The sequence below is a fragment of the Coenobita brevimanus genome, chromosome 27 (genome assembly GCF_032717465.1).
Source record: "Coenobita brevimanus isolate Jiangsu-jjx chromosome 27, ASM3271746v2, whole genome shotgun sequence".
NCBI lineage: Eukaryota > Metazoa > Arthropoda > Malacostraca > Decapoda > Coenobitidae > Coenobita > Coenobita brevimanus.
In genome coordinates, this window is record NC_136980.1 from 19,153,370 (window position 1) to 19,178,478 (window position 25,109).

The window sequence follows — 25,109 nt, forward strand, 5'->3', positions numbered from 1 at the left end:
CCCTCTTACTCCTATGTGACTTGCCGCGCATAAAGGAGCCAACCTGAGGAACGGAGTACAGGAGGCTGGTGATTATTTGTGGCCACGACTGTACATTCAGTGACTTCATTTCTCTCTCGACCATATCTTTACCCTTCCCTACATTTACCTTTCGATTCCATTTCCTACACACTCTCCCAAATGCATTCACCAAGCCTTCCAGTTCCCTTTCGTCATCACTTAACAATACAGTATCATCTGCAGACAAGAGATCAGGATGTTTCCAATCGTTGCCCTCCCTCATCAGGACCACTCCAACATCCACTGCACTACCTTCAATTTTTTGTTATAACCTCATCCATAAACAGACTGAACAACAATTGAAACATGATATATCCCTGACTCAATCCAATATTCAGATTCAAAAATTACCTCAGTTCACTATCCACATGCACTGCAGCTGTAGCACGCTCATACATGCTCTTCACGGCATTCAACAACTTCTCAGTTACTGACCGCCTTGGAGAGAGCTCCAACATACTTGACCTCTTCCTTACAACTAATCCTAAGTCTGTTCTTCGCTCTGCTAAAAATAATTTCATCCACACTAAATGCTCTCAACTCTCCAACTCGAACTCTTCCCGCTCCTTCTAGCAACTTGCCAAAAACTTTTCTAACAACTTTACCTCATCATCCTTCCCTCCTCTTTTCTACTCTGATGGCTCTGTAGCAATTTCTTCTACTGATAAAGCAGATCTCTTTGCTTAGACTTTCTCCTCCAATTCCACCTTAGACGATTCCGGTACTGTTCCTCCATCATTTCCCCCCTCTGACTTCCTCATGGCTGACATTAAAATTTCTTCAGCTAATGTATACTCTGCCATCACTGGCCTCAGTACTAACAAGGCATATGGGCCTGATGGAGTCCCTCCTGTTATCCTCAAGAACTGTGCTTCTGTGCTTACACCCTGCCTAGATAAACTCTTTCGCCATTGTCTGTCAACTTGTACTTTTCCTTCTTGCTGGAAGTTTGCTCTCATTCAGCCAGTCCCAAAGAAGGGTGACCATTCCCAACCCTCTAACTATCGTCCAATTGCTTTAACATCCTGTGTCTCAAAAGTTTTTGAGTCTACTCTTAACAGAACATTTTTAAAGCATCTTTCCTATCACAACCTTCTTTCTCATCGTCAGTATTGGTTCCGTCAGGGATGCTCCACTGGCGATCATCTCACCTACCTATCAGACTCCTGGTCATCCTCCTTTCGGGACTTTGGCGAAAGCTTTCCCATTGCACTTGACATCTCAAAGGCTTTCGATCGAGTCTGGCATAAATCTTTAATTTCCAAATTGCCCTCTTACGGTTTCTATCCTTCTATCTGTGCCTTCATCAACAACATCCTGTCTTGTCAGTCTATAGCCGCTGTTGTAGACGGCCTTCGTTCTTCTCCTAGATCTATTAACAGTGGTGTTCCTCAGGGCTCTGTCCTATCACCAACTCTCTTCCTGTTATTCATCAATGATCTTCTAAGCTGTACATCTAACCCTATCCACTCGTATGCTGATGATTCCACCCTTCACCTTTCCATTCGGTTCCCAGAACGTCCATCCCAGCAATTACTTCAACAAACAAGGGATGAGGCTATGGCACTCCTAATGTCTGACCTGGCTCGTATCTCTGACTGGGGTAATAATAATCTCGTTGTTTTTAATGCATCTAAGACTCAGGTTTTACACCTATCAACCCGACAGAATCTTCCACAAGAGTACCCACTAAAATTTAATATCCAGCTCAAACCAGCATCATCCTTGAACATGTTTAGGATTTCATTCACTCGAGATTTATCTTGGATAGATCATATTACATCTCTGGTAAAATCTGCTTCCATGAGATTAGGTGTGCTAAGCCGACTCCATACCTTCTTTATCCCTGCACAGTTGTTGACTTCACACACGGGATTTATTCGCCCCTGTATGGAGTACAACTCTCATGTGTTGGGAGGCTCCCCACATACAGCTCTTCTTAACAGGGCGGAGTAAAAGGTATATTGTCTCATTAACTCTGCTCCTCTTACTGGCTCCCATCAACCTCTGTCTCTTCGCCGCACTGTTACTTCCTTATCTCTTCTCTATCGCTACTTCCATGGTCATTGCTCCTCTGATCTGTCTGTTTGCATCCCTCCACCTATACACCCATCTAGCAATAAACTCTCATCCCTTTTCTGTCCAACTCTCTAATGCAAGAGTTAACCGTTACTCCCAGTGCTTCATTTATGCAACAGGTCAACTCTGGAACTGTCTCCCTCTGTATTTCCTACTTCCTATGATCTCCAGTCTTTCAAACACAGTGTGTCCAAGCATCTCGAAATGAACAGAGCTTGAATTTGGCTCTCTTTTGTTTTTGTTTTTCTTAGAAGGAACTTTTGCGGGCTCGTAGCCTTTGGTTCCTTCTTCCTCGCATAAAAAAAATAATATATAGATATTCTTAATCTTCTCAATATTTCTTGTGTATCCGTTCTCTCATATGCTTTCTCCAAATCCATGAAGGCTGCATAAAATTTTTTTATTTCTCTAGAAACTTTTCCACAGAAGACCTAAGAATGAATATTTGATCTACACACACTCTTCACTTCCTAAAACCCCCCTGTTCTTCTCCAAGTAATTCTTCTGATATTTCTCTTATTCTGTCAATAAGTATCCTACCATATACTTTTGTTATTAAACTATGAAGACAAATGCCCCTGTGATTACCACAAACTTCTTTTTCCCCATTTCCATTGTACAGGGGAATAATTATACCCGACTTTCACTCTACCTTCCTCCCAGGCTAATCTGCACATCTTTCGCATCCATTCTTCTACTATCTCTCCACCATGCTTCAGCATTTCATTACACACTTCATCAATTCCTGGGGCTTTCCCCATTTTGACATTCTTCATTACTTCCACTTTCATCCTAGTGATTTCTTTCTCTGATCTCACCTCTCTCCTTCTCCCACCCACTTATATTCGTATTACTTTCATTCTGTATGTTTCACAGCTCCTTAAAGTGTTCTCTCCATCTGCCCACTTTTTCTACCTTTTCCACTATCTATGTACCATTCTTATCTTTCACTCCCCTACTAACATCTTTATCACCCTGTATAACTCTCTTTACCTCTTTCCAGAACATTTTCTTACATTCCCTCCATTTTACACTCAATTTTCTTCCAGATTCTTCATTAGTTCTCTTCCTACTCTCTGTTACTAATCTTTTCACTTCCCTGTTCCTCTTTACAAATAACTCTCTTTTCCATCTCTCAACTTCCTCCATGCCGCTGCATCCCATACTATATGGTTTCTTCTTTTGCGCCACAGTTTGTCTCACCTTTTCATTCCACCATGCTGTTCCTTGCATCCCCTTTCGTTTTCTCTTCACCCGACGCACCACTTTTCATACTGCACAGATTTCTTCTATGAATATCTTGCACACATTTTCCACTTCCCCCTTCTACTCTAACTTATATCTACCCAGTCGCTCCTCCACTTCTGTCTTTTTTCTGCCAATTTTTCATCCTCTTGTAACCTTTCTACCCTCCATGTATGAACTACTTCCTCATGTCTGACCCTCCTTATTTTCATCCATTGCACTTGAACCTTGACTTTACCACCATCATCTGGAGGTCAGAAAGTCCAGACCCCCATCTTCTGTATGTTCTTGCATCCATTACATTTCTTCTCATTCTTTCATCCACACACAGATAATCAATCATTGCCTTTCATTCATTCAGTTCACCACCCACCCTTTTCATCACTCGCCACATATACTTGTGGATAATTTGTGCCTGATGAGGGTTTTGGCTGTCCTCATCTCACTCACCAACTACTCCATTCACCTTCACGTTCCCTACTTTTCGATTCATATCTCCAATCAAATATGCTCTGTCACCTCTCAGACTTTTTCATGCATGCTTCCACATTTGCCCAGAACTCTTCTTTCACTCTGCTTGCACGATCTGGTGTTGGCACACACACATACAAAATCGCCCACGTGTGTATTCCTGCTTTCAAGCTTACCCACATAATCCTTTTCCCAACTGATCCATACTTTTATATTTTCTCATTCCATCTCTTGCACACAACAATACATACACCCTCTTTTGCCATCCCATTCTCACCTACTTCTGCACATATACCCCATCCATACAGCTGCACTCTCACCTCTCCATTTAGTCTAAGTCAATCCACGTATGTCCACTTTTGCACCCTCAAGCACCTGGACAATCTCTCAGTCTTTCACCTCATCATTTACATCCCTTACATTCAATTATTTGTGGGTTAAAAAATTTGCCTAATTTCACTCTCATATTAATATACCATAGTTATTTACATCCACCGTCGCGAAACAAGGCGGAGGTTATAGTATGTGTGTGTGTGTGTGTGTGTGTGTGTGTGTGTGTGTGTGTGTGAAAATAAAAAACCTTTTATCCAATTTTAGCCAAACTTTGTAGAGGACCAGGCTATAGGTTGATCTTTATTTAACCTGCCCTGTCCCAGTGCCATTTTAAAACGACAATACGCAACTGCACGGTCAGTGCCAGTGCCATTTTAAAATGTAATTTTTTTCAAAAGAACATGGAGAGCGCAATTTTCAAACTAGGCGTGCAAAAATTGGTGAGGATGTAAGTCAACTCTTCCACTACCTTGCCTCAGGTGCTCAGGCCTATACACACAAGCGCTGAGTCATCACCTTTGCTCAGCCTCACTCTGCTGGTACCACTCATACTATACAGTCATGTCTCACCACGGTCTCTCAGACGATGAGATTCAGGAGCTCCTGAAGGTGCCCTACACTGGCGAAAGAGACGTTGACGACAACCTGCAAGATAAGGATTATGTGCAACCAGAAGAGGAAAGTACTACTGAGGAGGAAACACCCACACCAAGGATATCCAGGTATGTGGGGTATGCTAGTACCCGAGGGATGAGGCCATCAGCACATCATCGCCTAACCCTACATGATGAGGAGGAGGATTCAGAGGAGGAACGTGAGGCTTCTAGTATTCCTGGGTGGCTGGGGAAGCCGAGGATTTCCCCATGGGGTTGGAAGTGTAGGAGGAAGAGAGGGAGATTTGGGAATATTCCACTGGGTGGGGATGTGGGTGAATCATCTCGCCCACGCTATCCCTCGCACCCACGTGACTCAGCCCGCTCTAGCACCTCAAGACAAAGTGTTCCCCCATTCCCCTCACCCAGCACATCCACAGAAAGTGTTCCCCAATTCCCCACACCCAACACATCTCGTGAAAGTGTTCCTCCTTTTGCAACATTTCCCAGAACATCGAGTGAAAGTGTTCCCCTATCCCTCACACTTCCCAGCACCTCCAGTGAGACTTGCACCTCCATCCCCACACTTCCCCACGCTTCCCCACGGCCCGGGGATGAGGGAGGTGATGATGATGATGATGAGAAACTGACGTGGCTGTGGGAGGATGGGAGTGACTTTGTTCTAGAAATACTCCCATTCACATACGAGCATGTTGGTGGGTGTACTGTACCTGAACTAACCCCAACTTCAAATAGGCTGAATTTCTTTAGAAATTTCTTTACTGTGGACTTTGTATTGAGAATTGTAGCCCTAACAAACTCCTTTGCTGCCTTTGAGCGTGCAGGGGCAACACAGACGCCACATAGCTGGTTGTTTGAGGTGGACGTGAGCTTAAACGAAATGTATGTGCTCCTAGGCCTGATATTTTTGATGGGGATTTTGAAAAAGAACCAGCTCCCCTCCTACTGGACCACAGATCCACTAATGGAAACACCAATCTTTGGGAAAGTAACGGGGAGGAATCGGTTCCAATACATCCTGAGCTGACTGCATTTCTTTGACCAACTTGACTCTGCAAACGCAAACAACATGGGCAGGATGAGGAGGATACGTGTGGTTTTCGATCACCTATGTGAGAAATTTGTACCTCCTTTTTTCCCTACAGAGACCTCGTCATAGACGAGAGTCTTGTGCTATGGAGAGGTAATACTGCCTTCAGGCAATATATCCCCAGCAAAATGCATAGGTTTGGCTTCAAAATTTTCATGATGTGCGACTGTAAGACTGGTTATGTGCAGGACATAGTCCTGTAACAGGTGTTCAGACGGACATCGTCAAAGATCGAACCTTGGGACTGTCTGGGGCTGTGGTGAAGACGATGATTGATGAGTACCTTCATCGTGGGCACGTTCTGTACCTGGACAACTGGTACACAAGCCCCCTTCTGGCCAGGTACCTTCACCTTCAGGAGACAGGTCTGTGTGACACTGTGAAAAAGAGCCGCAAGCACATGGTGAAGGTGGGGAGGAAGCTGCAAAAGAACGAAGTTGTATTTTACAAGGCAAATAACATCCTTGCAACAGCGTGGTATCACAACAGAGAAGTCTTCCTCCTCTCGTCTGTACACTCCACTCATACACCACACTGATAGCATCGACTACAGGACAGAAGGGCGGCGCCACATCTGGAAACCAGAACCTGTCCTGGCCTACAATGTGAATATGTGACAGGTAGATCAGTCAGATGCAATGATTTCCAGCGTGGATTGTGCCAGGCCTACGGTGAAGTGGTACAAGAAACTATTCTTCCACCTCCTCGACATCACAGTCCTAATTGCTCACCTGCTCCACCAGCGTAAAGGAGACCTTTGAGGGCTATATTCGTGAGCTGGTGCAGGAAATACTTGAGGAATACTCAGAGGAAAGGACTGCCGCTCGCCACCGCCACACCACTGCAACACCTATCCGCCTCACCGGTCGCCACTTCCCCACGATCATCCCTTCCACTGAGACTCGTCAGAATCCGCAGCGGTGTCATGTGTGCGCAAATAGCACAGCAAGGCCGTCTACTCAGCGGAAGGACTCTAGGTATATGTGTGCACAATGCAACCTTGGACTGTGCATCTATCCTTGCTTTCAGGAGTACCACACTCTTCAAAACTATTGAGTAAGACAGTGAAAGAGTCTCATAAATATTTTCTCATATGTGTAAGGACTGTATGTAGTGAAATAATGTTGTTATCGTAAGTGTAAGACGATGTATTCACAGTGAGACACTCAAAAATACCCTTACTGTGTCTGTGTATAATGAAGGCATGTTGTAAGTAATTAACCGTAAGTGTAAGTGCGGTACATAGTGAAGCAAAGTTGTACATAAGTTACCGTAAATGTAAGATGAAGGATGCACAGTGAGAGAGATACATGACAAGTGACAGGCATCGCAGTACTAAGTGATTTATATGGGAAAAAAAGATGTTTTCTGTATGAAATCCAATGAAAATAAAATTTGTATGCATATGAAGTGAACTGAAAAGTGTAAAATTCATTTCTTGACATTCCCAGAGTAACTTTGGCCAGAATATCTGAGTTAACCTTCATAGGAAACGAGTTTCTCTCTCACCTTCGCTGCAGTTCTTCAGTGAAACCACACCTGAGGGGCTGACCAGGGACTTCCAGAAAATGCACATGTAGCCTCTGCTGAGTCTTTTAATGGTTATATATTTTTTTTTCTCATCAAAATCTATCATTTTAGCCTTAAATTAAAAAAATTGAAAATTGGCCGGCACTCGCGTGCCATTTTATGTCTGGTGTGTCCTGGACACGGCAGGTTAACAATGGGTCAAAGTTTAGTGTTATATAGCAAGGTCATCTTAACCCCTTAACCGCGGGGCGTCACTTTTGTGATGCTCGGGCGCAATGGATCATACCGCGGGGTGTCACTTTTGTGATTCTGTGTTATTTTGAATTATCCCGGGCTTTCAAGTGGTGGCTTGTATCATCTATCAGTACTGCCAATGTCCAACACTAGTCAGCACTCCAAATCTCATCTGTACTCCCATCCATTGTTGACAGTTTAGCGATTTTCCACCATTCCTGACTACCCTCCCTACCTCCCCTCCATTACCCTATCCTCTCACCTCCCCAGCCGCGCTGCGCTAAGCAAGTCTCCCCCGGATTTTTTCACAGATTTCATCCATTGAAATAAGCCCAATGCCTATACTTATACAAAATAATATATACCAAAAAAAAATAAGGTAAGTGATAGTGGTATACACCAGAAATTGGCTAATTATCACCTGACAACACCTCACATGCATTCATTCGCTACATTACCACGGTAATTTCCCCTTTGAATTATGCCTTGTAATCTATTTCTGTAATAAAAATATATATCAGAAAGGAAGGGAGAAGCCTAAATGACATTTACATTCACCTGGAACTACCTATTTCTTTATGTATTGCCGAGATTTTCTACCAATAATTTATTAGCAAGTAAGTTAGCAGCTGTCATCCCCATTGTCACTGTCAACCCTTGCCTTCTCAGATAAGCCGCGGCATTTAGTTCCTTGTCCTTCGCTGTGGTCAAAACATGTCTCACTCACGCCCCGCCATTTCTGCCGCAGGAAAGTACTAAGTGACTCTGCCATGGAACGTAAACTAGCAGAATTATCAATGGTGATGATAGATAGTGATTTCGACCCTTCGGGGAATTCGTGTGATGAGCGGGGTGAGGAAATCGTGCCAGAAAGTACTAGTACAAGTGCTTCAGTGTCCATAGTTATCCCTAGCTCCAAGGGAAAGCAGCCATTAGTGCAGCAAGGGGAGGAATTTGGGAAGGGAGTGAAAAAGCGGCGTGTTAGCCCCGGAACAATGGCCCCACGTGACCCAGCCTGCCATGAGTCCCGAGTTGATTCACCTCCCCGTTCCCCAAGCCCCAGTTCACTCATTTCTTCCTCTTCTTCTGCTGAATTATCTCCAGAGTCTTTCTCGTCGGAGTCACCACCAGCATCAACAGTGAAAGCAGGCCGTAGAGGAAGAGGTAAATCCCTGACCTGTAAAAGTAGAGTTGCTAGTAGAGTAAGGGCTACTAGTGCTGTACGGCAACCCAGGGTCAGTGCGAGTGACCTTGAACATGGTAAATCTCCCTCACAGCCACCCACCACCCTCACCCACCCTACACCGCCACGACAGGGAATCCTGGACGCCTTCGCGTGGACGGAAGGGTCCGATTTTGTCCCACAACATCTAGATTTTGATGAGAGTTCCTCAGGAGTACAGCCTGCCTTCACTCTTGACGAGGATGCTGGGTGTGTGGACTTCATTTTGGCCTTCCTAGATGACGAAGTCATGCAGCACATATGTGATGAGACCAACATGTATGAATCACAACGTCCTGCAAGTGGTACAGGTGCAGCCAAGATGCAACAGTGATCCATGCTGGGAGTGCAGGAGCTGTATGTGTTCTTCGCCCTCATGCTTCTCATGCCACACTCAAAGAAGCATGAGTTGGAAGAATACTGGTCCATGGACCCCTTACTACCCTCACCCATCTTCAATAAGTACATGGCCAGAGATCGCTTCCGGAACATCATGGGAAACCTGCACTTTGCCGACAACGATGTACCTTCCCAAACCGACCCACTCTGGAAGATCCGGGAGATTCTGAGCAGAATGAAGGATAAGTTTACGTCATTCTTCCACCCCTTTCAGAAGGTTGTCATTGACGAATCCTTAGTTTTGTTCAGAGGACGTCTTAGGTTTGTGCTGTACATTCCAAGCAAACGCCATCGCTTTGGAATCAAGTTCTTTGTACTGTGCGACTGTAAGATGGGGTACATCCTTGACATCGTCATCTATTCAGCCAGCACTGTCGATCTGGATAAAACACACCCCCTTGGCTTCTCAGGCTGTGTAGTGAAAGTTCTCCTTGAAAAGTATTTTGGTGGGAATCATGTGCTGTATACAGACAACTATTATACAGCACCGAAACTTGCCAAATACCTTTCAGAGCACGGCATCGGCTCCTGCAGCACTGTCAAGAGTAATCGTGCCCACTTCCCTAAATTCCCAGAGGCAGGAACCTCGCAGCGAGGAGACGTGCACCTACGCAAGTCTGAGAAGATGCTGGCAATACGGTGGCATGACAAGAGGGTCGTGCACATGCTCACCACCATACATAAGGGGGAAATGACAGACAGTGGGAAGGTCGACCGAAGGACAGGCGAACCTGTGATGAAACCTGATGCTGTGTTGGACTATAATATCAACATGCGGCTGGTGGACAAGTTCGAAATGATGATTGGTGAGATCGACTGCCTCAGGAAGAATACTAGGTGGTACAGGAAAGGTTTTCTGCATCTCATAGACATGACGATGCGGAACGCCTTCATCCTGTACAAGATGAAGGTCAAGCCACCCAAGTCCTTCTCCCTGAGGTTGTTCGCCAGGACTTGTGTTCAGCAGCTGCAGGAAAGATATGGTAGGGTGACAGCAGCAACTCCAAGGCGCCATCCAGTAACACTTCCCGACAGACTTGAGCAGAGGGCGTATATGGATCGGCACAGTCTGGTGCAAATGCCTGCCACAGGCAAGAGGAAGGCTGCGATCCGCAGGTGCCAGGTGTGTGCACATACCACCCGACGCACACCTGAGCACAAACGCACCTCTTGGCAGTGCGCTGAGTGCCAGGTTCCCCTCTGTGTTACCTGCTTCTTTGATTACCACAGCCAGAAGCAGTTCTAAACGTGCAAGTGGGAAAGGAAAGTAATGTGAAAATAATATGTAAATAATATGTAAATAATGTGTAAATAATGTGTAAATAGCAAGTGAAAGCAACGGATTTTCAGTACATATGATTGAACAGTGTAATATAGTTTTATCTTACTGAAAGTGACAGTGAATAAAATAGTGTAAGTAAAATAGAAGTGTAAATATTGAAAATACAATAGAAAATGTAAATAGTAATGTAAATAATTAGTAATATAAGAATATGAGTACAAATACATGATGTTATAACAGTGAAAGTGAATCCATGGCTCTCTACGTATTTGACTGAATGAAAAATTGAATTACTTCAGTGACAATAAACTAATACTACTGAAGGAAACTTATGGATAAAGACTCCAGATATATATAAGTGTTATATAGTAATAGAAATATAAAGTGTGAGGGGTTTCATGAATAATAAATGACAGAATGCCAACAGCGAACTAGCGCAAGTGGGAAGGTCATACGCACTCGTAATTTTCATTGCTTTCACAGTGGGTTTTTTTTGGAGTATGGATCCCAAACTACTTGATAATCATAGAGTAGTGTTTATAGTGTTAATATCCGGCTGTGGTAATCATATTACGGGTTGTCAAGAAGTGTGAAGTGGAGACTTCGTTACCCAACTTCAGAGGTCTCCACAAGTCCTACGGTAATCGACGAAGGCTCAAAAAACATCCCAGGAAAAAGCTGAAGGTATGTGCCATAAGTATATCTAATTTTAATATTCTAGGACTAATAAGTGATTTTTGGCAAATATTTTTTGATAGTCTGTCAGAGCCTGAATAACCCCGCAGGACATGCAAAACACTGGGAAAAATGCCCGCGGTGTAAGGGTTAAACGGATTAATGTGATTAAGAGCTGATATTAAGGCAATCAGTTGGTCAGTGTCATAGGGCAGAGACAAGGTTCAGTCTGTGCATCTGTGTGTGGGCAAAATACCTAAAACTTCTTTAATCTGATTAGGACCAAACTTCCTGGAATGGATGAAGATCAGTCAAGGTTATTAATTTCTAAACAATAAGTCAAAGGCAAGGGCACATGGCAAGGTCAGCTAATATATTTTGTATCCAATTTGTATCAGTTTGTGAAAATGTTCACGGTATGGCAAGATTACAGGCATTCAGTTTTGAGAACATTCATCATCATCATCCGGATCTCCTTTCCCACACCAGGGCAGGATGAGGAGTAGCAATGTTCAGACAGCTCAAATTTGCCCAATCCAAAGGGCCACGCTTCCATTCACTCATTATTCAAGCCCTCGGAATCCTGGCTCCATCGGATATACCAAAAACATTCACCACGTTCTGTAGCTTCACATATACATATTCAATTGAGTCCATCCGGACACTGCCATGTTAAAAAGGGGTGCCAAATCCCTAATCATGTACTTCTCACAACATTCTTCCAGCCAGCTTGATCCCTTGTCAGTTCCCTAGTCACATCGACCTCCAAACCTCTCTTCCTCACACGCTTATCTAACATATCTCTCCACTTTCTCCTTGGCCTACCTCGCCTCCTCTCTACTTCAAATTCGTTCAGATATACCTTTTTCACTGCTTTATTGTTATTCATTCTCTCCACATGACCATACAATCTCAGTACACTTTCTTCGATTCTGGTGTCCACCTTCCTCACTCCACATCTTTCACGAATCATATTATTTCGTATCCTATCCACCCTCTTTACTCCACTTACATTCCTCAGCAGTCCCAACTCCATTGCTCTTACTCTTGACTTTTAATTTTCATGCCACACCATAATCTCACATCCGCATGTTAAAGTTGGGACTAACGCTCCTTCATGTAAGCCTCGTGCAGCTGCAACACTCAAGCCTCTGTTTCTCATCAAGGCCTTCATTGCACCAGCTACTTTTCTTCTTTGTGTCACTCTACTTTCAACTTCTTTTGCACATTTTCCTCTTTTCTGTCACTGTACCCAGGTATTTGAAATCTCTCACCAATTCCAGTCTCCATTCACCGTTACATCACACTGGGAGTCACCATCTCTCTCAGTAAGCATCACTTTACTCTTTTCTACGTTTTCTCTCAAGGTACGACGCTCACAGACATCAGCAAAACTCTGCACTAGCCTACCAAGTTCTTGTCCTGTACTTACAAGCAGTACTGCATCATCAGCATACAACAAATTTGAGATATTCCATCCATCACCATTCATTACCAACACCATCCCTCTCTCCTTTATTCGTGTTTTTACTTCTCTCATCATCCCATCCATATATATATTGAACAGCCATGGGCATATCACACAACCTTGTCGCATGCTCACACCGATCGTGAACCATTCACTTAGTTACCCATCATCCCTTACACATACTTCACTACCATCATAAAAACTCTTGACGGCACCTAGCAGCCTACCATCTACACCGTACACTACATGCGCAAAACTTTCCACAGTCCTTCTCTGTCCACTTTGTCGTGTGCTTTTTACAGATCCATGAATGCCATAAACACCTTATGGTCCTTCTCACAAGCCTTCTCTGCTATCTGTCTCACCGAAATATTTGTTCCACACATCCTCTGCCACTCCTAAAGCCACCCTGTTCATCACTCACTAGGACTCTTACTTTATAATATTTCTTCCATGTACCTTCCTTACCACACTCAATAAATTTATGCCAAGATATTTCTTGCACTCACTTCGCTCACCTTTATTTTCGTACAGGGGTACAGTCACAGCCTTTTTCCACTCTGCAGGCACAGTTTCACACATCCATGCCTTCTTACATATCTCCAACAAGCACTTCATTCCATTCTCTGCACTACACTTAAAAATCACAAGAAAGAAAAATATACCGGTCACGATGGATGATCAATACAAATAGTTTTGATCTGATTTGGACCAAACGTGGTAGAAGGATTAGGGATCAAGCAAAAGTAGATTGATTCGATTTGGAGAATAGGGCCTAATCTGTTGGAGTTTATAACACAGGGTGAAAATATACATTCAACCCTTAGAACAACTGATAAGCTCGGGTATTGCACTCTTTTTTGTGCTCCCTATTCCTTGTAATTATACTATGCAAATGATTTTGCTTACCTGTTGGATGATAATATCACCTTCCTTGAGCATACACTTGAAATTTCTCTTTTGCTTACAACCATTCATTCAGTCTCTTTACAGCTGATAGGCGGCACTTTCATTTTATTTTCATCTACTACTTTGTTCAGCAGTTCTTGCAGTTCCTCCTGCGATTCAGAAATCATGACTGTGTTATGTACATCACGCAGATTTTTTATGTTTTGGCCTCCAGTAATGAATCCCTGTATGTCCTCTGGTTCTGTACGAGGTAAACAGATCAGGCAAAAACACCCAACCCTGACGCACTCCCTATCTGGATCTTTGTGAACTGACTTATTTAATTTTTCATTCCCATACATTCTGTTTGCTCCCAATACTAGTTCCTAATAGACAAATGTCTTTTCATTGGAGGTCTAAGTTTATAAAGTTTTATAAGTTCTCGTGTCTTAACTCATCAAAAGCTTTCGTACAGTAAATGAAACACATTTTTTTTTTACTTACCTGTTGCCGTTTCTTTTATGCCTCTATGAAAATTGCATTTCGCACTCAAGTGTCTTCAACACAACCGTATGGTTCATTCCCTATTTCTCGTCAAATTATGCTAAGTGTTCACATTATGATGATTTTTAAATACAGTTTTAGTAATGTGCCTCATTAAAATGACTGATCTATGCAGTTCACACTCATCTGTGCCTGGTTTCAGTGGGAGGATGATGAAAATTACTAAATTCATTTGCCACTTCATCACACTCATAAATTTCGGTCATAATTTATCTTTAACGTATGAATCAAAACACCTTTACTTTGCTGATTCGTATTATTTATCGTACCGAAAAATTATCTGGATCTCCTTTGCCTGATTATTCGTCCACATCTTTTTCTAAGTAATCCATACATACTCCTTCATCTTCCTTTCTTCGCCAAGTACAGGAAACCTGAGAATTACGGTCATGACGGGTATTTGCTAACAGCACTGCTCATTTTTCACTAACCTCTGTTATAACTCCGCATTCCTTTTGCTCGAATCCCCAGCCCGCCTTCCCACTTTTTCAAAATCTCCACGCTCTCGTTCGTGTTTTCCGGTAAATGAAAAAACCCTGCGTTCTTTTGTTTTTGACAGGAGTTCACTTGTCCAAATAATCTCATTAACCTCCCTGTCTTGCCTTCCACCACGTGTTATCGTCTTTGTTAACCCTTTGAATGTAGTATTTCCCTTAACTGAACAAAGTCGTCTGGTGTTTACCTACACGAGACAAGTTCTGAAACCCGTGAGTGCTAGGAATACAATAATTAAAGATACATATATTTTAACTTGGAATAATGTAAAAGCGCACAAACAGAAACGAAAGGGTTAACGTTTCCTCTGTGATGGACGTAACAAGATAATATATTCAAGCTAATAAGAGACGTTGTTGTTAAGAGGACGTTGTTCCTGTCAGTCAAAGGTTCAAAATAATTTACCGCTGTTAGCTCGTTACTGATAGGATTTCTTTGAACTGATTATCCCTTTTGTTACGGTTATTATACTTTGACTGTTCATTCATGCAATCACCAGAAGATTTTTTTCAGTATGTGGGATTCCTGGTTGTCAAAGGCTTCGAACACTGTCTTCGAACCTTTGTCTCAGTTAAGTTGATTTAGGCTAACGCCCACTGATATATATATATATATTTTTTTGTGAAGAATCCAGAAAACAAAGGATTAACATAACGAAGGGGCAAGGGGTAAGATTAACATGCATCCCAACCTGGCAGGTAGCCAATTGTGCATGGGCTACCACGTCCACCTACCACTGGATGACTGTTTCTAACCACCTAGACTTTTACACAGGGTTTAGTTTCCTCTTATCCGTGTTCACCCAGCAGTACAGTTTGAGGACCTGGATCGACTACTACGGATTGCACTCTAGGGGAAGAGTGGGGCGTAACAGAAGGTAAGTCTGCCTTAATAACCCCCGTGAAGTAAGTGAAGCCAGTAATCTAACCATTTTTTTTTTTTTTTTTTTTTGTTCTTGTGTGGCCTCTCCGCATCGCCCCCACCAGTCCTTCAACTTCAACCCCGCACTGGTGGCTCCTCGAGTGGACGGAGACTACCTCCCAGAGCGCCCCGAGGTCCTCATGGCTCAGGCTCGCCACAAGGCTGCCGACATCATCTCCGGCATCACTGAGCACGAGGGCGCACTCTTCGCCCTTCGTGAGTGACGTAATGGTGGAGTTCCTCTAACCCCTTTAATATAATGACTTTCATATTCTTTATTTCTTTATTTATTGACTCGTCAATCTTGCAAAATAGGATGGTATCATTTTCAGCACCTAGCCCTATACAGTTGCGAGATTTTCAGCGTATCCTTCTGTGTTCTGCTTCAACTCCACCGAGGCTATATGATGAGTATATATGAAACATCCCAGGTGTGTTCATCTGGTTACTGGGAAAGTCGTCCACTTATTATACAAATTTCCATTCATGATTTTTAGGGGGGGTCAGTCTATCACTGACAGGAGGGCAGATATGGTTTTTATATTTTATTACCTGTTGTACAAATATCTCATGTGCTAGGTGGGGACGGTCACCATCCACTCACTCGATGTTGTGCTGCTTAGGGTGTTTGCCTTTTCCCCTCTTCTTTCCTTCCTCTTCTTTCTTTCCTTCATTCTTTCTTCTTTCCTCTGCCCACGTGTGACTTTACACTCCCTCTTGTGTCTTTCTTTCCTTCTTTCTCTCTTGTGTCTTTCTTTCCTTCCTTCTTTCTTTCCTCTTCCTTCTGCCTACTTCCTCTACACTGAGTGACAAGCCAAGTGGTTTCCTGTACACCAGGAAACCATTTACTATGCTGGGTGGTAACCATCTAACCAAAATACGGCGCCTGGTGGTTTAGTGGGTAATTAAGGCGCTCCAATCGGATTGAGCCTGTGTAGGTTTTTATCCAAGGAGTGGTTGGGGTTTATTGCTCTCGTAATGCCACTCAGGGATGAGTGACGCTTGTCACTCTCATCTTAAATGTCAGGACCAACTTGCCTAGCCCCGGACTCCGCTCCTCTTGGGGCGACATAGGATTGGATGATGGATGGATGGATGGACATATAACTCATCTGTAATGCGATATCTGGGAAGCCTGAAGCCCCCTCCGTCAATGATAAAGTGTGCACATGGTTTTCAACAAACGTGCCATACATATTTTTTTTTTTACGTGTCCGACTCTGGGCAAAGGCTTCAGGGCCTATTTCTCGGAGGCAGTGACCTATCCCATGGTCCAATAGTCCTCCTACAACTCCACATGTCGCCAATTCGGCGCTAACACCCACCTTCCATATTGAGTACATGCTAAGGCTGTCTAATTCAGGACTGGTGTATTGGTATTAGCGGGGGTATTTTTACGACATGTCGGCGGGTCATCTGGTAGATCAGGAAAGTCTGCTTTTTAGGAAATTCAAATCCTTAAACTGTTCCCTGCCCCAGCCGGGATTCGATCCTGGGTCTATTAGGACTGCAGGCCGCCTCCCTACCGATTCAGCCACCGCCTCCCCCAGTATTGGGTATGCAATTTCTATGTTGTTTCTGTCTGCACAGAAAGAAACTGCACATCAGTTTTAATTATTTTAATGTGTCTCCAGACATACTTGAATCGTTATCAACTGGCAGTGGATTAGCTTGGTTATAGAAGCGTACCTCAGCTTCCTCTTTATCCCCCAGAAAGAATATGATGAAGTTCATAATGGCACTTTCAGCCTGCAGTCAACAGGGTTCACGTTCATTTGAGTCTTATCCAACAACAACAACAACAACAACAAAAACTGTTACGATATTCTTCTCAACAATAACTAGAGTTGGATTCTCGGGAAGGTCAATCTCTTAGGCAGTTTGGTCCCCCTTCCCCCTGTCCCTCTTCACCCATACAACAAAGAGGAACCTGGTTATATCTGGGAATGTATTTCGCCGTATTCTAAGAGAGCACTGGGACTTAGAAAAATTAACTGTCTGCGTTAATGATCCTGTGAAGTCAGATGGCATTAATATTATGTTTTCTCCTCGTCATCGTCATAAATATAGTGCTTCGTTTTCCTCCCAGTCTCCATAAAACAATAATTTGCCATTCTGTCCAAGCAAACCATTGCATTATTCATGTTGTTTCAATATATTTCTTTAATACCCGTTCAGCAATACAGTATTGACCCTTAATCATCTTTTCCTGCATTCCAGAACACTTGCCATTTATTTATAGACAGACTCCTTAATCCTGTAACAGGTGGGCACAAATAAATTGAACCCATGGTGCCCTGTTCCCCGTCATCTCGCTACCTTTGTACTCCTCCCCTCCATCTAATCCTCTCCCCACTTTCACCTCAGGCACATACACTCTCCTTATTAGTCTCTCACTCTCCATCCTCCCAACATGTCCAAACCACCTGAATATACCGGTATTTGCATCCATGGAGTGAAAGGCTTTTCGTCTCATTAACTCTCCTCCTCTTACTGACTCCCTTCAACCTCTGTCTCTTCGTCGCACTGTTCCATCTTTATCTATTTTCTATCGCTACTTCAATGGTCACTGCTCCTCTGAACTGTCTGCTTGCATTTCTCTACCTCTACGACGGGCGCGTAGCACCCGTCTAGCAGCAAGCTCTCATCCCTTTTCTGTCCAACTCTCTAATGCAAGAGTTAACCGTTACTCCCGGTCCTTCATTTATGCAACAGGTCAACTCTGGAACTGTCTCCCTCTGTCTGTATTTCCTGCTTCCCATGATCTCCAGTCTTTCAAATGCATTGTGTCCAGGCATCTCGAAATGATCGGATCTTGAATTTGGCTCTCTCTTGCATTTTGTTTTTCTCTTGGAAGGAACAACAATTGCCGGCTCGCGACCTTTGGTTCCTTCTTCCTCGCATGGCGCCCTGTCCCCTGCCATTTGGCTGCCCCCCCACTAACTTTTATCCCCATCTCTCATATACCTCTATTCCATCCCTTCATCTCTTCTTCGGTGTCTCCCTCCCTCACCCTCACCCTCCACCTCAGGCACAGGCGCTTTCCTCATTAGTCTTTCACTCTCCATCTTCTCCACATGGCCAAACCACCTAACTGTATTTCTCCTAACGCTTTCTACCACATCCACTTCGTCACCACAAAGCTCTGGCACCTTGTCAAAGATCTTTCTTACAACTTAACCTCATCGCCTTTCCCTCCTATTTTCTACTGTGATGGCTCTGTACCTTTTTCTTCTACGGATGAAGCATATCCCCTCGATCAGACTATCTCCTCCAGTTCCACCTTAGACGAGTTCGGTGCTGTTCGTCCATCACATCCCCCCTCTGCCTTCCTCATGGTTGACATAAAAAGTTCTTTAATTGATGTATTTACTGCCATCACTGGCCTCAGTACTAACAAGGCACATGGGCCCGATGGGGTTCCTCTTGCTATCCTCGAGAACAGTGCTTCTGTGCTTACACCCTGCCTAGGTAAACTCTTTCTCCTTTGTTTATCAACTTGTACCTTTCCTTCTTGCTGGAAGTTTGCTCTCATTCAGCCAGTTCCAAAGAAGGGTGACCATTCCCAACTCTCTAACTATTGCCCAATTCCTTTAACATCCTGTGCCTGAAAAGTTTTCGAGTCTACTCTTAACAGAAAAATTTTAAAGCATTTTTCCTATCACAACCTTCTTTCTGATCGTCAGTATGGGTTCCGTCAGAGATGCTCCACTGGCTCTCACCTGCCTTTCAGACTCCTGGTCAGCCTTCTTTCGGAACTTTGGCAAAAGCTTTGCCATTGCACTTGACATCTCAAAGGCTTTCGATCAAGTCTGGCACAAATCTTTAATTTCCAAACTGCCCTCCTACGGTTTCTATCCTTGTATCTGTGCCTTCATCTCTAGCTTCCTTTCTGGTTGTTCTGTAGCTGCTGTTGTAGACGGCCATCATTCTTCTTCTAGAGCTATCAATAGTGATGTTCCTCGGGGATCTGTCCTATCACCAACTCTCTTCCTTTTATTCATCAATGACCTAAGCTGTACATCTAACCCTATCCACTCATACGCTGATGACTCCACCGTTAACCTTTCTATTTGGTACTTGCAGCATCCATCTCGGCAGTTACTTCACCAAACAAGGGATGAGGCTATCGCCTACCTAATGTCTGACTTGGCTTGTATCTCTGACTGGGGTAAAATTAATCATGTTGTTTTTAATGCATCAAAGACTCAGTTCTTACACCTATCAACCTGACAAAATCTTCCACAGGAATACCTGCTAATGCTTAATAATATCCAGCCCAGTCCTGCATAATCCTTAACATTACTGGGGGTTTCATTCTCTCGGGTTTTATCTTGGAAAGATCATACTATCTCTCTTGTAAAATCTGCTTCCAAGAGATTAGGTGTGCTAAGCCGACTCCGTGCCTTCCTTACCTTTGCACAGTTGTTGACTTTATACACGGGTTTTATTCGCCCCTGTGTAAACTACAAGTCTCATGTGTTGAGAGGCTCCCCACATACAGCTCTTCCCAACAAGGTGGAGTTAAATGCTTTTCATCACATTAACTCTCTTCCTTTACTGGCCCCCTTAAACCTCTGTCTCTTTGCCTCACTTCTGCATCTTTATCTTTTTTCTGTCGCTACTTCAATGGGCACTGCTCCTCTGAACTCTATACTTGCACCCTTCCACCTCTACAGTATGATGGGCACGTAGCGCCCGTCTATCAACAAACTCTCACCTTTTTTCTCTCCAGTTCTCTAATGCAAGAGTTAACCGTTAATCCCAGTCCTTCATGTATGCAACAGATCAACTGTGGAACTGTCTCCCCCTGTTTCTATTTCCTACTGCCTTTGATCTCCACTCTTTCAAATGCATCGTGTCCAGGTATCTCGAAATGAACGGATTTTGAGTTTGGATCTCAATTTTCTTGTTTCTGTTTTTTCTTGTAGGAAACAATTTGCTGGCTCCAGGCCTTGGTTCCTTCTTCCTAGCGTAAAAAATAACCGCTAGATAATAATGGAGAATGGCATATCAGTCACCACATACTTGTGCCGCTTTATGAGCAATAGATATGTACCTTATCTTGCACAACATCTAGTCTGGTTGGTGATGTGTCTGTATTTTCCATCTATACTTCAAGTCTGTATTTCAAGCATCAGTCAGTTTGTGTGATGAATAATCTTACCAAATATTTTGAAAAACGTTTAGGCAATGCGCAATGGTTTCTTGTTGTAATTCAAACAATACATGCACATGAAAACTTTTATAGTTTAATTAGTAGCAAACACTCACCCTATAATAAGTAGGTGAGGCAACAAGAAGAATCATGCACCAAAATCGTCAGGTAGAGACAAAGCAAAAATCATCATGCATCTTCCCTATTGCAATATCCCACTAATCTGTAAAGGTGAATCAAACGTTACACTTATTTCTATTTATACATAATAGTGGATGGTTATTCTATAAAAATATGAATATAGAAAAAAATTGAATTAAAAAGGTTATCGGTCTACAAATGCAATTGCTGGCGACTCGAAAGCATCCACCACACGCAGCCGCGCACCACACGCTTCCTCCCTGTTTGTGCTGTCACACACACACAGGTTACATGATCCCATTGCTGAAAAAAATCAGTGTGTATATAACTAAACTCTCTATTCACTGACAAAATTACACACATTTAGGATGAAAAGAAAGAAAATTAGTCTATTATATCTTTACGTTCATAATAATACTGACTCTTTCTGACATTCATATAAATATTTCGAATAGAATCACTGTTCCTACGTATTTTACTTACTTTGTATCAAAGAAAGAAATATCACCATGCTTTATAATGCGACAAACACCATTTCAATATTTTTATTTATTAGGGAGTAGTGTTTATTAGAATAAAATTGACAAATTTTTTCGCGGTTATTTGACCTTTGACCTGACCTCATGACTTTCTCCACTGATGTGTACTGGGAATGACTTTTCTGGTAGCCCAAAGCAGACGTGGACATCGCAATCGAAAATTCAATTCTGCAATGCAAATCCACAGACTGCTTTCTGGAACCGCAAATCCGCAAAATTCTTTAAAGTTGCAGCTCCACAAATGCAAAACAGAAACACAAATGATTTTTATATAAAACTGTAATTACAGTAAAACTGAAATAAATACTTCAGTTATTAGTAGTAGTCGTATATTAGACTTTTCACTACAAGACAGGGGTAAATCCTTCACTATTTTATAGAAATTAATTAAATTATTACACTTCACAGCTCACACATAACAAGTTGGCACAGCAGTCCACCTCTGTTCCTTGGCTCTAGCCTCCTCAGTCCTCACTCCTTAGTCACAGTCAGAGTCAGACTCCTCCAACAACTGAGACAACACAAACATGCAGACTATCCATCTGTCCATCTATCTATCTGTATTGATACCGCATGGGGATAGGTGATTGGTAAGAAAAATGATAAAATTGTGTTCAGTTGCATTTCGTATGTTTCTTGTCTAATCTATTATTTATCTACCTAATGATTTTTGTTGAGATTGAAATACTGGCACTGGCAATGGTATGAGTCTGACAATTTGAAATTTAGACTAAAGGTCATTTTCTGGGTGGACTGGAAGACGTCGTAGCACATCTTTGCTCTTTTCACCTTGTTATTGGCTTGTATACTAAAAGTCTTTCTAGTATCAATGTAGTTTACATCAGTAGCATACATTATAACATATTTGAATACGGAAAATAAATTGATCTTAAATTAGGCTTTATATTTTTATTTATTTATAACTAAGGGCTTTTATCCTTAGACTTATTTCTTACCCTCCACCCAAAAAGCACAGAGTATGTCATTAAGATTATGTAGTGAGGAACCCTCAAATGAAAAGTAGAATACTACTTGCTATGACGATGTTATGCTTTATTATTTAATCAAGGGTATGAACGTTGCCCCCTCTTGGCTTATACCCACTTAATTCCTTTCCTGTGAGCTTGCTATGAAGCCATATATATATATATATATATACTGTATATATATTTATAAATATATATATATATATATATATATATATATATATATATATAGATATATATATATATATAAAGAGAGAGAGAGAGAGAGAGACATTTCTTTTTGATGGAATCGTAAAATTATCGTACAAAATGTACGATGATGTAAAATGATTCTGTGCATCACCCTGATGGTGAATTTATCGCATATATACAGTATTTATCGTACAAATGGCACAGTGCAGGAGTGGTGGGCGACGCCGGCGAGCCTGTACTCACCCAGACGCTGCCAGCCGGGCTACATATTTCCATTCTGTATGGGTATTCATCTCAATGCCACGGCCAGCCACCTCAGCCAAGCAGCCCTAGTGGGATAGGTTATGTTTGGTTAGGTTAGTTTAAAAAAGAGGTAATTTTGCCTGGGAAACATATTGAGCATATTTTCGAGAAGAACCTATGGTTAGTTTTGAAACGATGGGGCGAGCGTCATTCCTGGTTGAGGGCTCCAGATGGTGAGAGGAATACGCATACAGAACGGAAATATGCTGCTGGGCTAGGCCACTTAGATGTTTGTGGACAGATTTGCATTTGCAGAAGAGCTTCCGCAAGCACAAAACCACTAATTCACATAGAATTTGTCGCAAACACAAATCTGCAAATGAAATCACACTTCTGTAATTGCGGAATTCGCGATTTGCGGAAGTGATTGTGGAAATGCCCAAATTATACTCTTTCTAAAAATAACAACCAAACACCTAGTCACTTCCGGCAATTAAATCGCCCCAGGCTCTTGGTCTAAGTTTTGCAGGGGGTCTGACTCCTGCTAAAAATAATGGTGAAAATTTTTTTCGCTGTGAAAGACATTAACAGGGACCCAGAAGAACTTACATGAGAAGCTTTGTTGAAATCCGTGAGCTCACTTTCCCTCATTTCTGATCGTTTTTATTGATGTGAGGTTGCTGAACCCTAAAGAATCACTGGGGGGGTCACGCTCCCCAAATATATACCGGTATCGTATTGTCATGAAAGGGGATTTGCAAGTTAGGTAGCCGAGATCTTTCTTGACGTTTCCTGATATTTACGGTAGCTAGTTCCGGTATGAGTCAGAGTTGCCAGTTAGCCTGCTGTTGGTGAGCGTAGTTATTTCGTAAGTTATGCATTAATTTTTGTGTTCTTTTTCTCTATAATGTTTTATTTAAGTGATTGCTTGTTAAATTATGTAATTTAAGTTCGTATGGTCAATGATTTAGAGTGTTACGTAACGTGAGACAACACTGGCATGTTTTGGGCTGTTTCTGAGTTGGCAACTGTTGCCCGTCGAGAGCATACTTGTAAAATGTAGACGTTTCTCGAATAATGCAAGCTTATATAAGATGGGATAGAGATTATTACAAGTTTAGTCGGGTGTCAAGTCAGTTTGAGTGAAGTGCAGTCGGTTTTGGTTTGAGTGTAGTGCAGTGTCAGTGTCAGTGAAGATTGTATATTTTTTGGTACTTGTGAAAACAGTGGCAAACAGTGACGGGTTATTGAAGTTTGTATATCATTGGAACTTGAGAAAACAGTGAAGTGTCAAGCATTAAGTGTTACTCAGTACTTGTGTAATAAGTGAAGTGTTGGCAAGCATTAAGTGTACTAACAGTATAGTGCTGTCGAGCAATAAGTGTAATAGCAGTTGGTAAAGTGTGTATAGCTCCAGTGCTTGTGAGAACAGTGAAGTTGGAAGGCATTAAGTGGATTTACTCGGAAAATACAGTGAACTTTAAGGAGCAAGTGTTTATTTTCGTCTCAGCTGGTCTTGTGTACTGTACACCTTAAGGCTGACCATAGGAAGAAGAACACACTGGGCAACGTCCTTCCAGTACTGTACTACTGCTGTTGGAGCCTGTGGCAGTGTGAGGTCAGGAGTGTGGGATTATTCGGGGCTGCAGTGAGTCTAACCTTCGACATGTGGCAAGAAGGTGTCCAGACAAGAGGCCAGGCTAGGCAGGAAGAGGCATCGCTAGGAGGAATTATGAAACTATTACAAGCACATATATAGACACAGAACGAAGGACAGAAAAACTCCAGGAAAAATTACAGGCACAGAATGAAGAACAGAAGGAACGATATGAACAGCTTCAGGAGGCATTACAGGAGCAACAGAGGGAATTACATTTGGGATGCAAGGACAGCTGGATGCTTTCATGGGGGAAATGAAGGAAGAGCAGCAGCAGTTAAAGGAGGAAGTATATGCTGAGGTACAGCAGTAGAAGTGTGAGGTAAGCAATAACGTGATGGAGTTCAGACAGCATCTAGACGACCAGGTGAAGCATGTAGACAACCAGCTGAAGATTACTGAGGAAATAGTGACGGAGTGCAAACAGCATGTGAACAACCAGCTGAAGATTAACCAGGGAATTGTGATAGAGTGCAGACAGCATGTAGATAGCCAGTTGAAGCATGTAGTCGACCATGTTAAGATAATTAGTGAGAAAATTGAGGCTGTAGAGAAATATTGCACTGCTGAGCCTCAGGTTAGTGTACAGGGAGCATATGAAAGGAATGGACAGTGTATGGTGA

At 42.6% G+C, this 25,109-nt stretch overlaps 1 protein-coding gene across 1 annotated transcript in view; it reads left to right on the plus strand.

Annotated features, from left to right (window-relative positions):
- Positions 1-25,109, plus strand: part of LOC145394482 (venom carboxylesterase-6-like) — a 145,121-nt gene that overhangs the window by 66,851 nt on the left and 53,161 nt on the right. Inside the window, exon 8 of the mRNA XM_080268335.1 lies at positions 15,636-15,786. Within this exon, the coding sequence (XP_080124461.1) occupies positions 15,636-15,786 (151 nt within the window). The remainder of the gene's footprint in view (positions 1-15,635; positions 15,787-25,109) is intronic.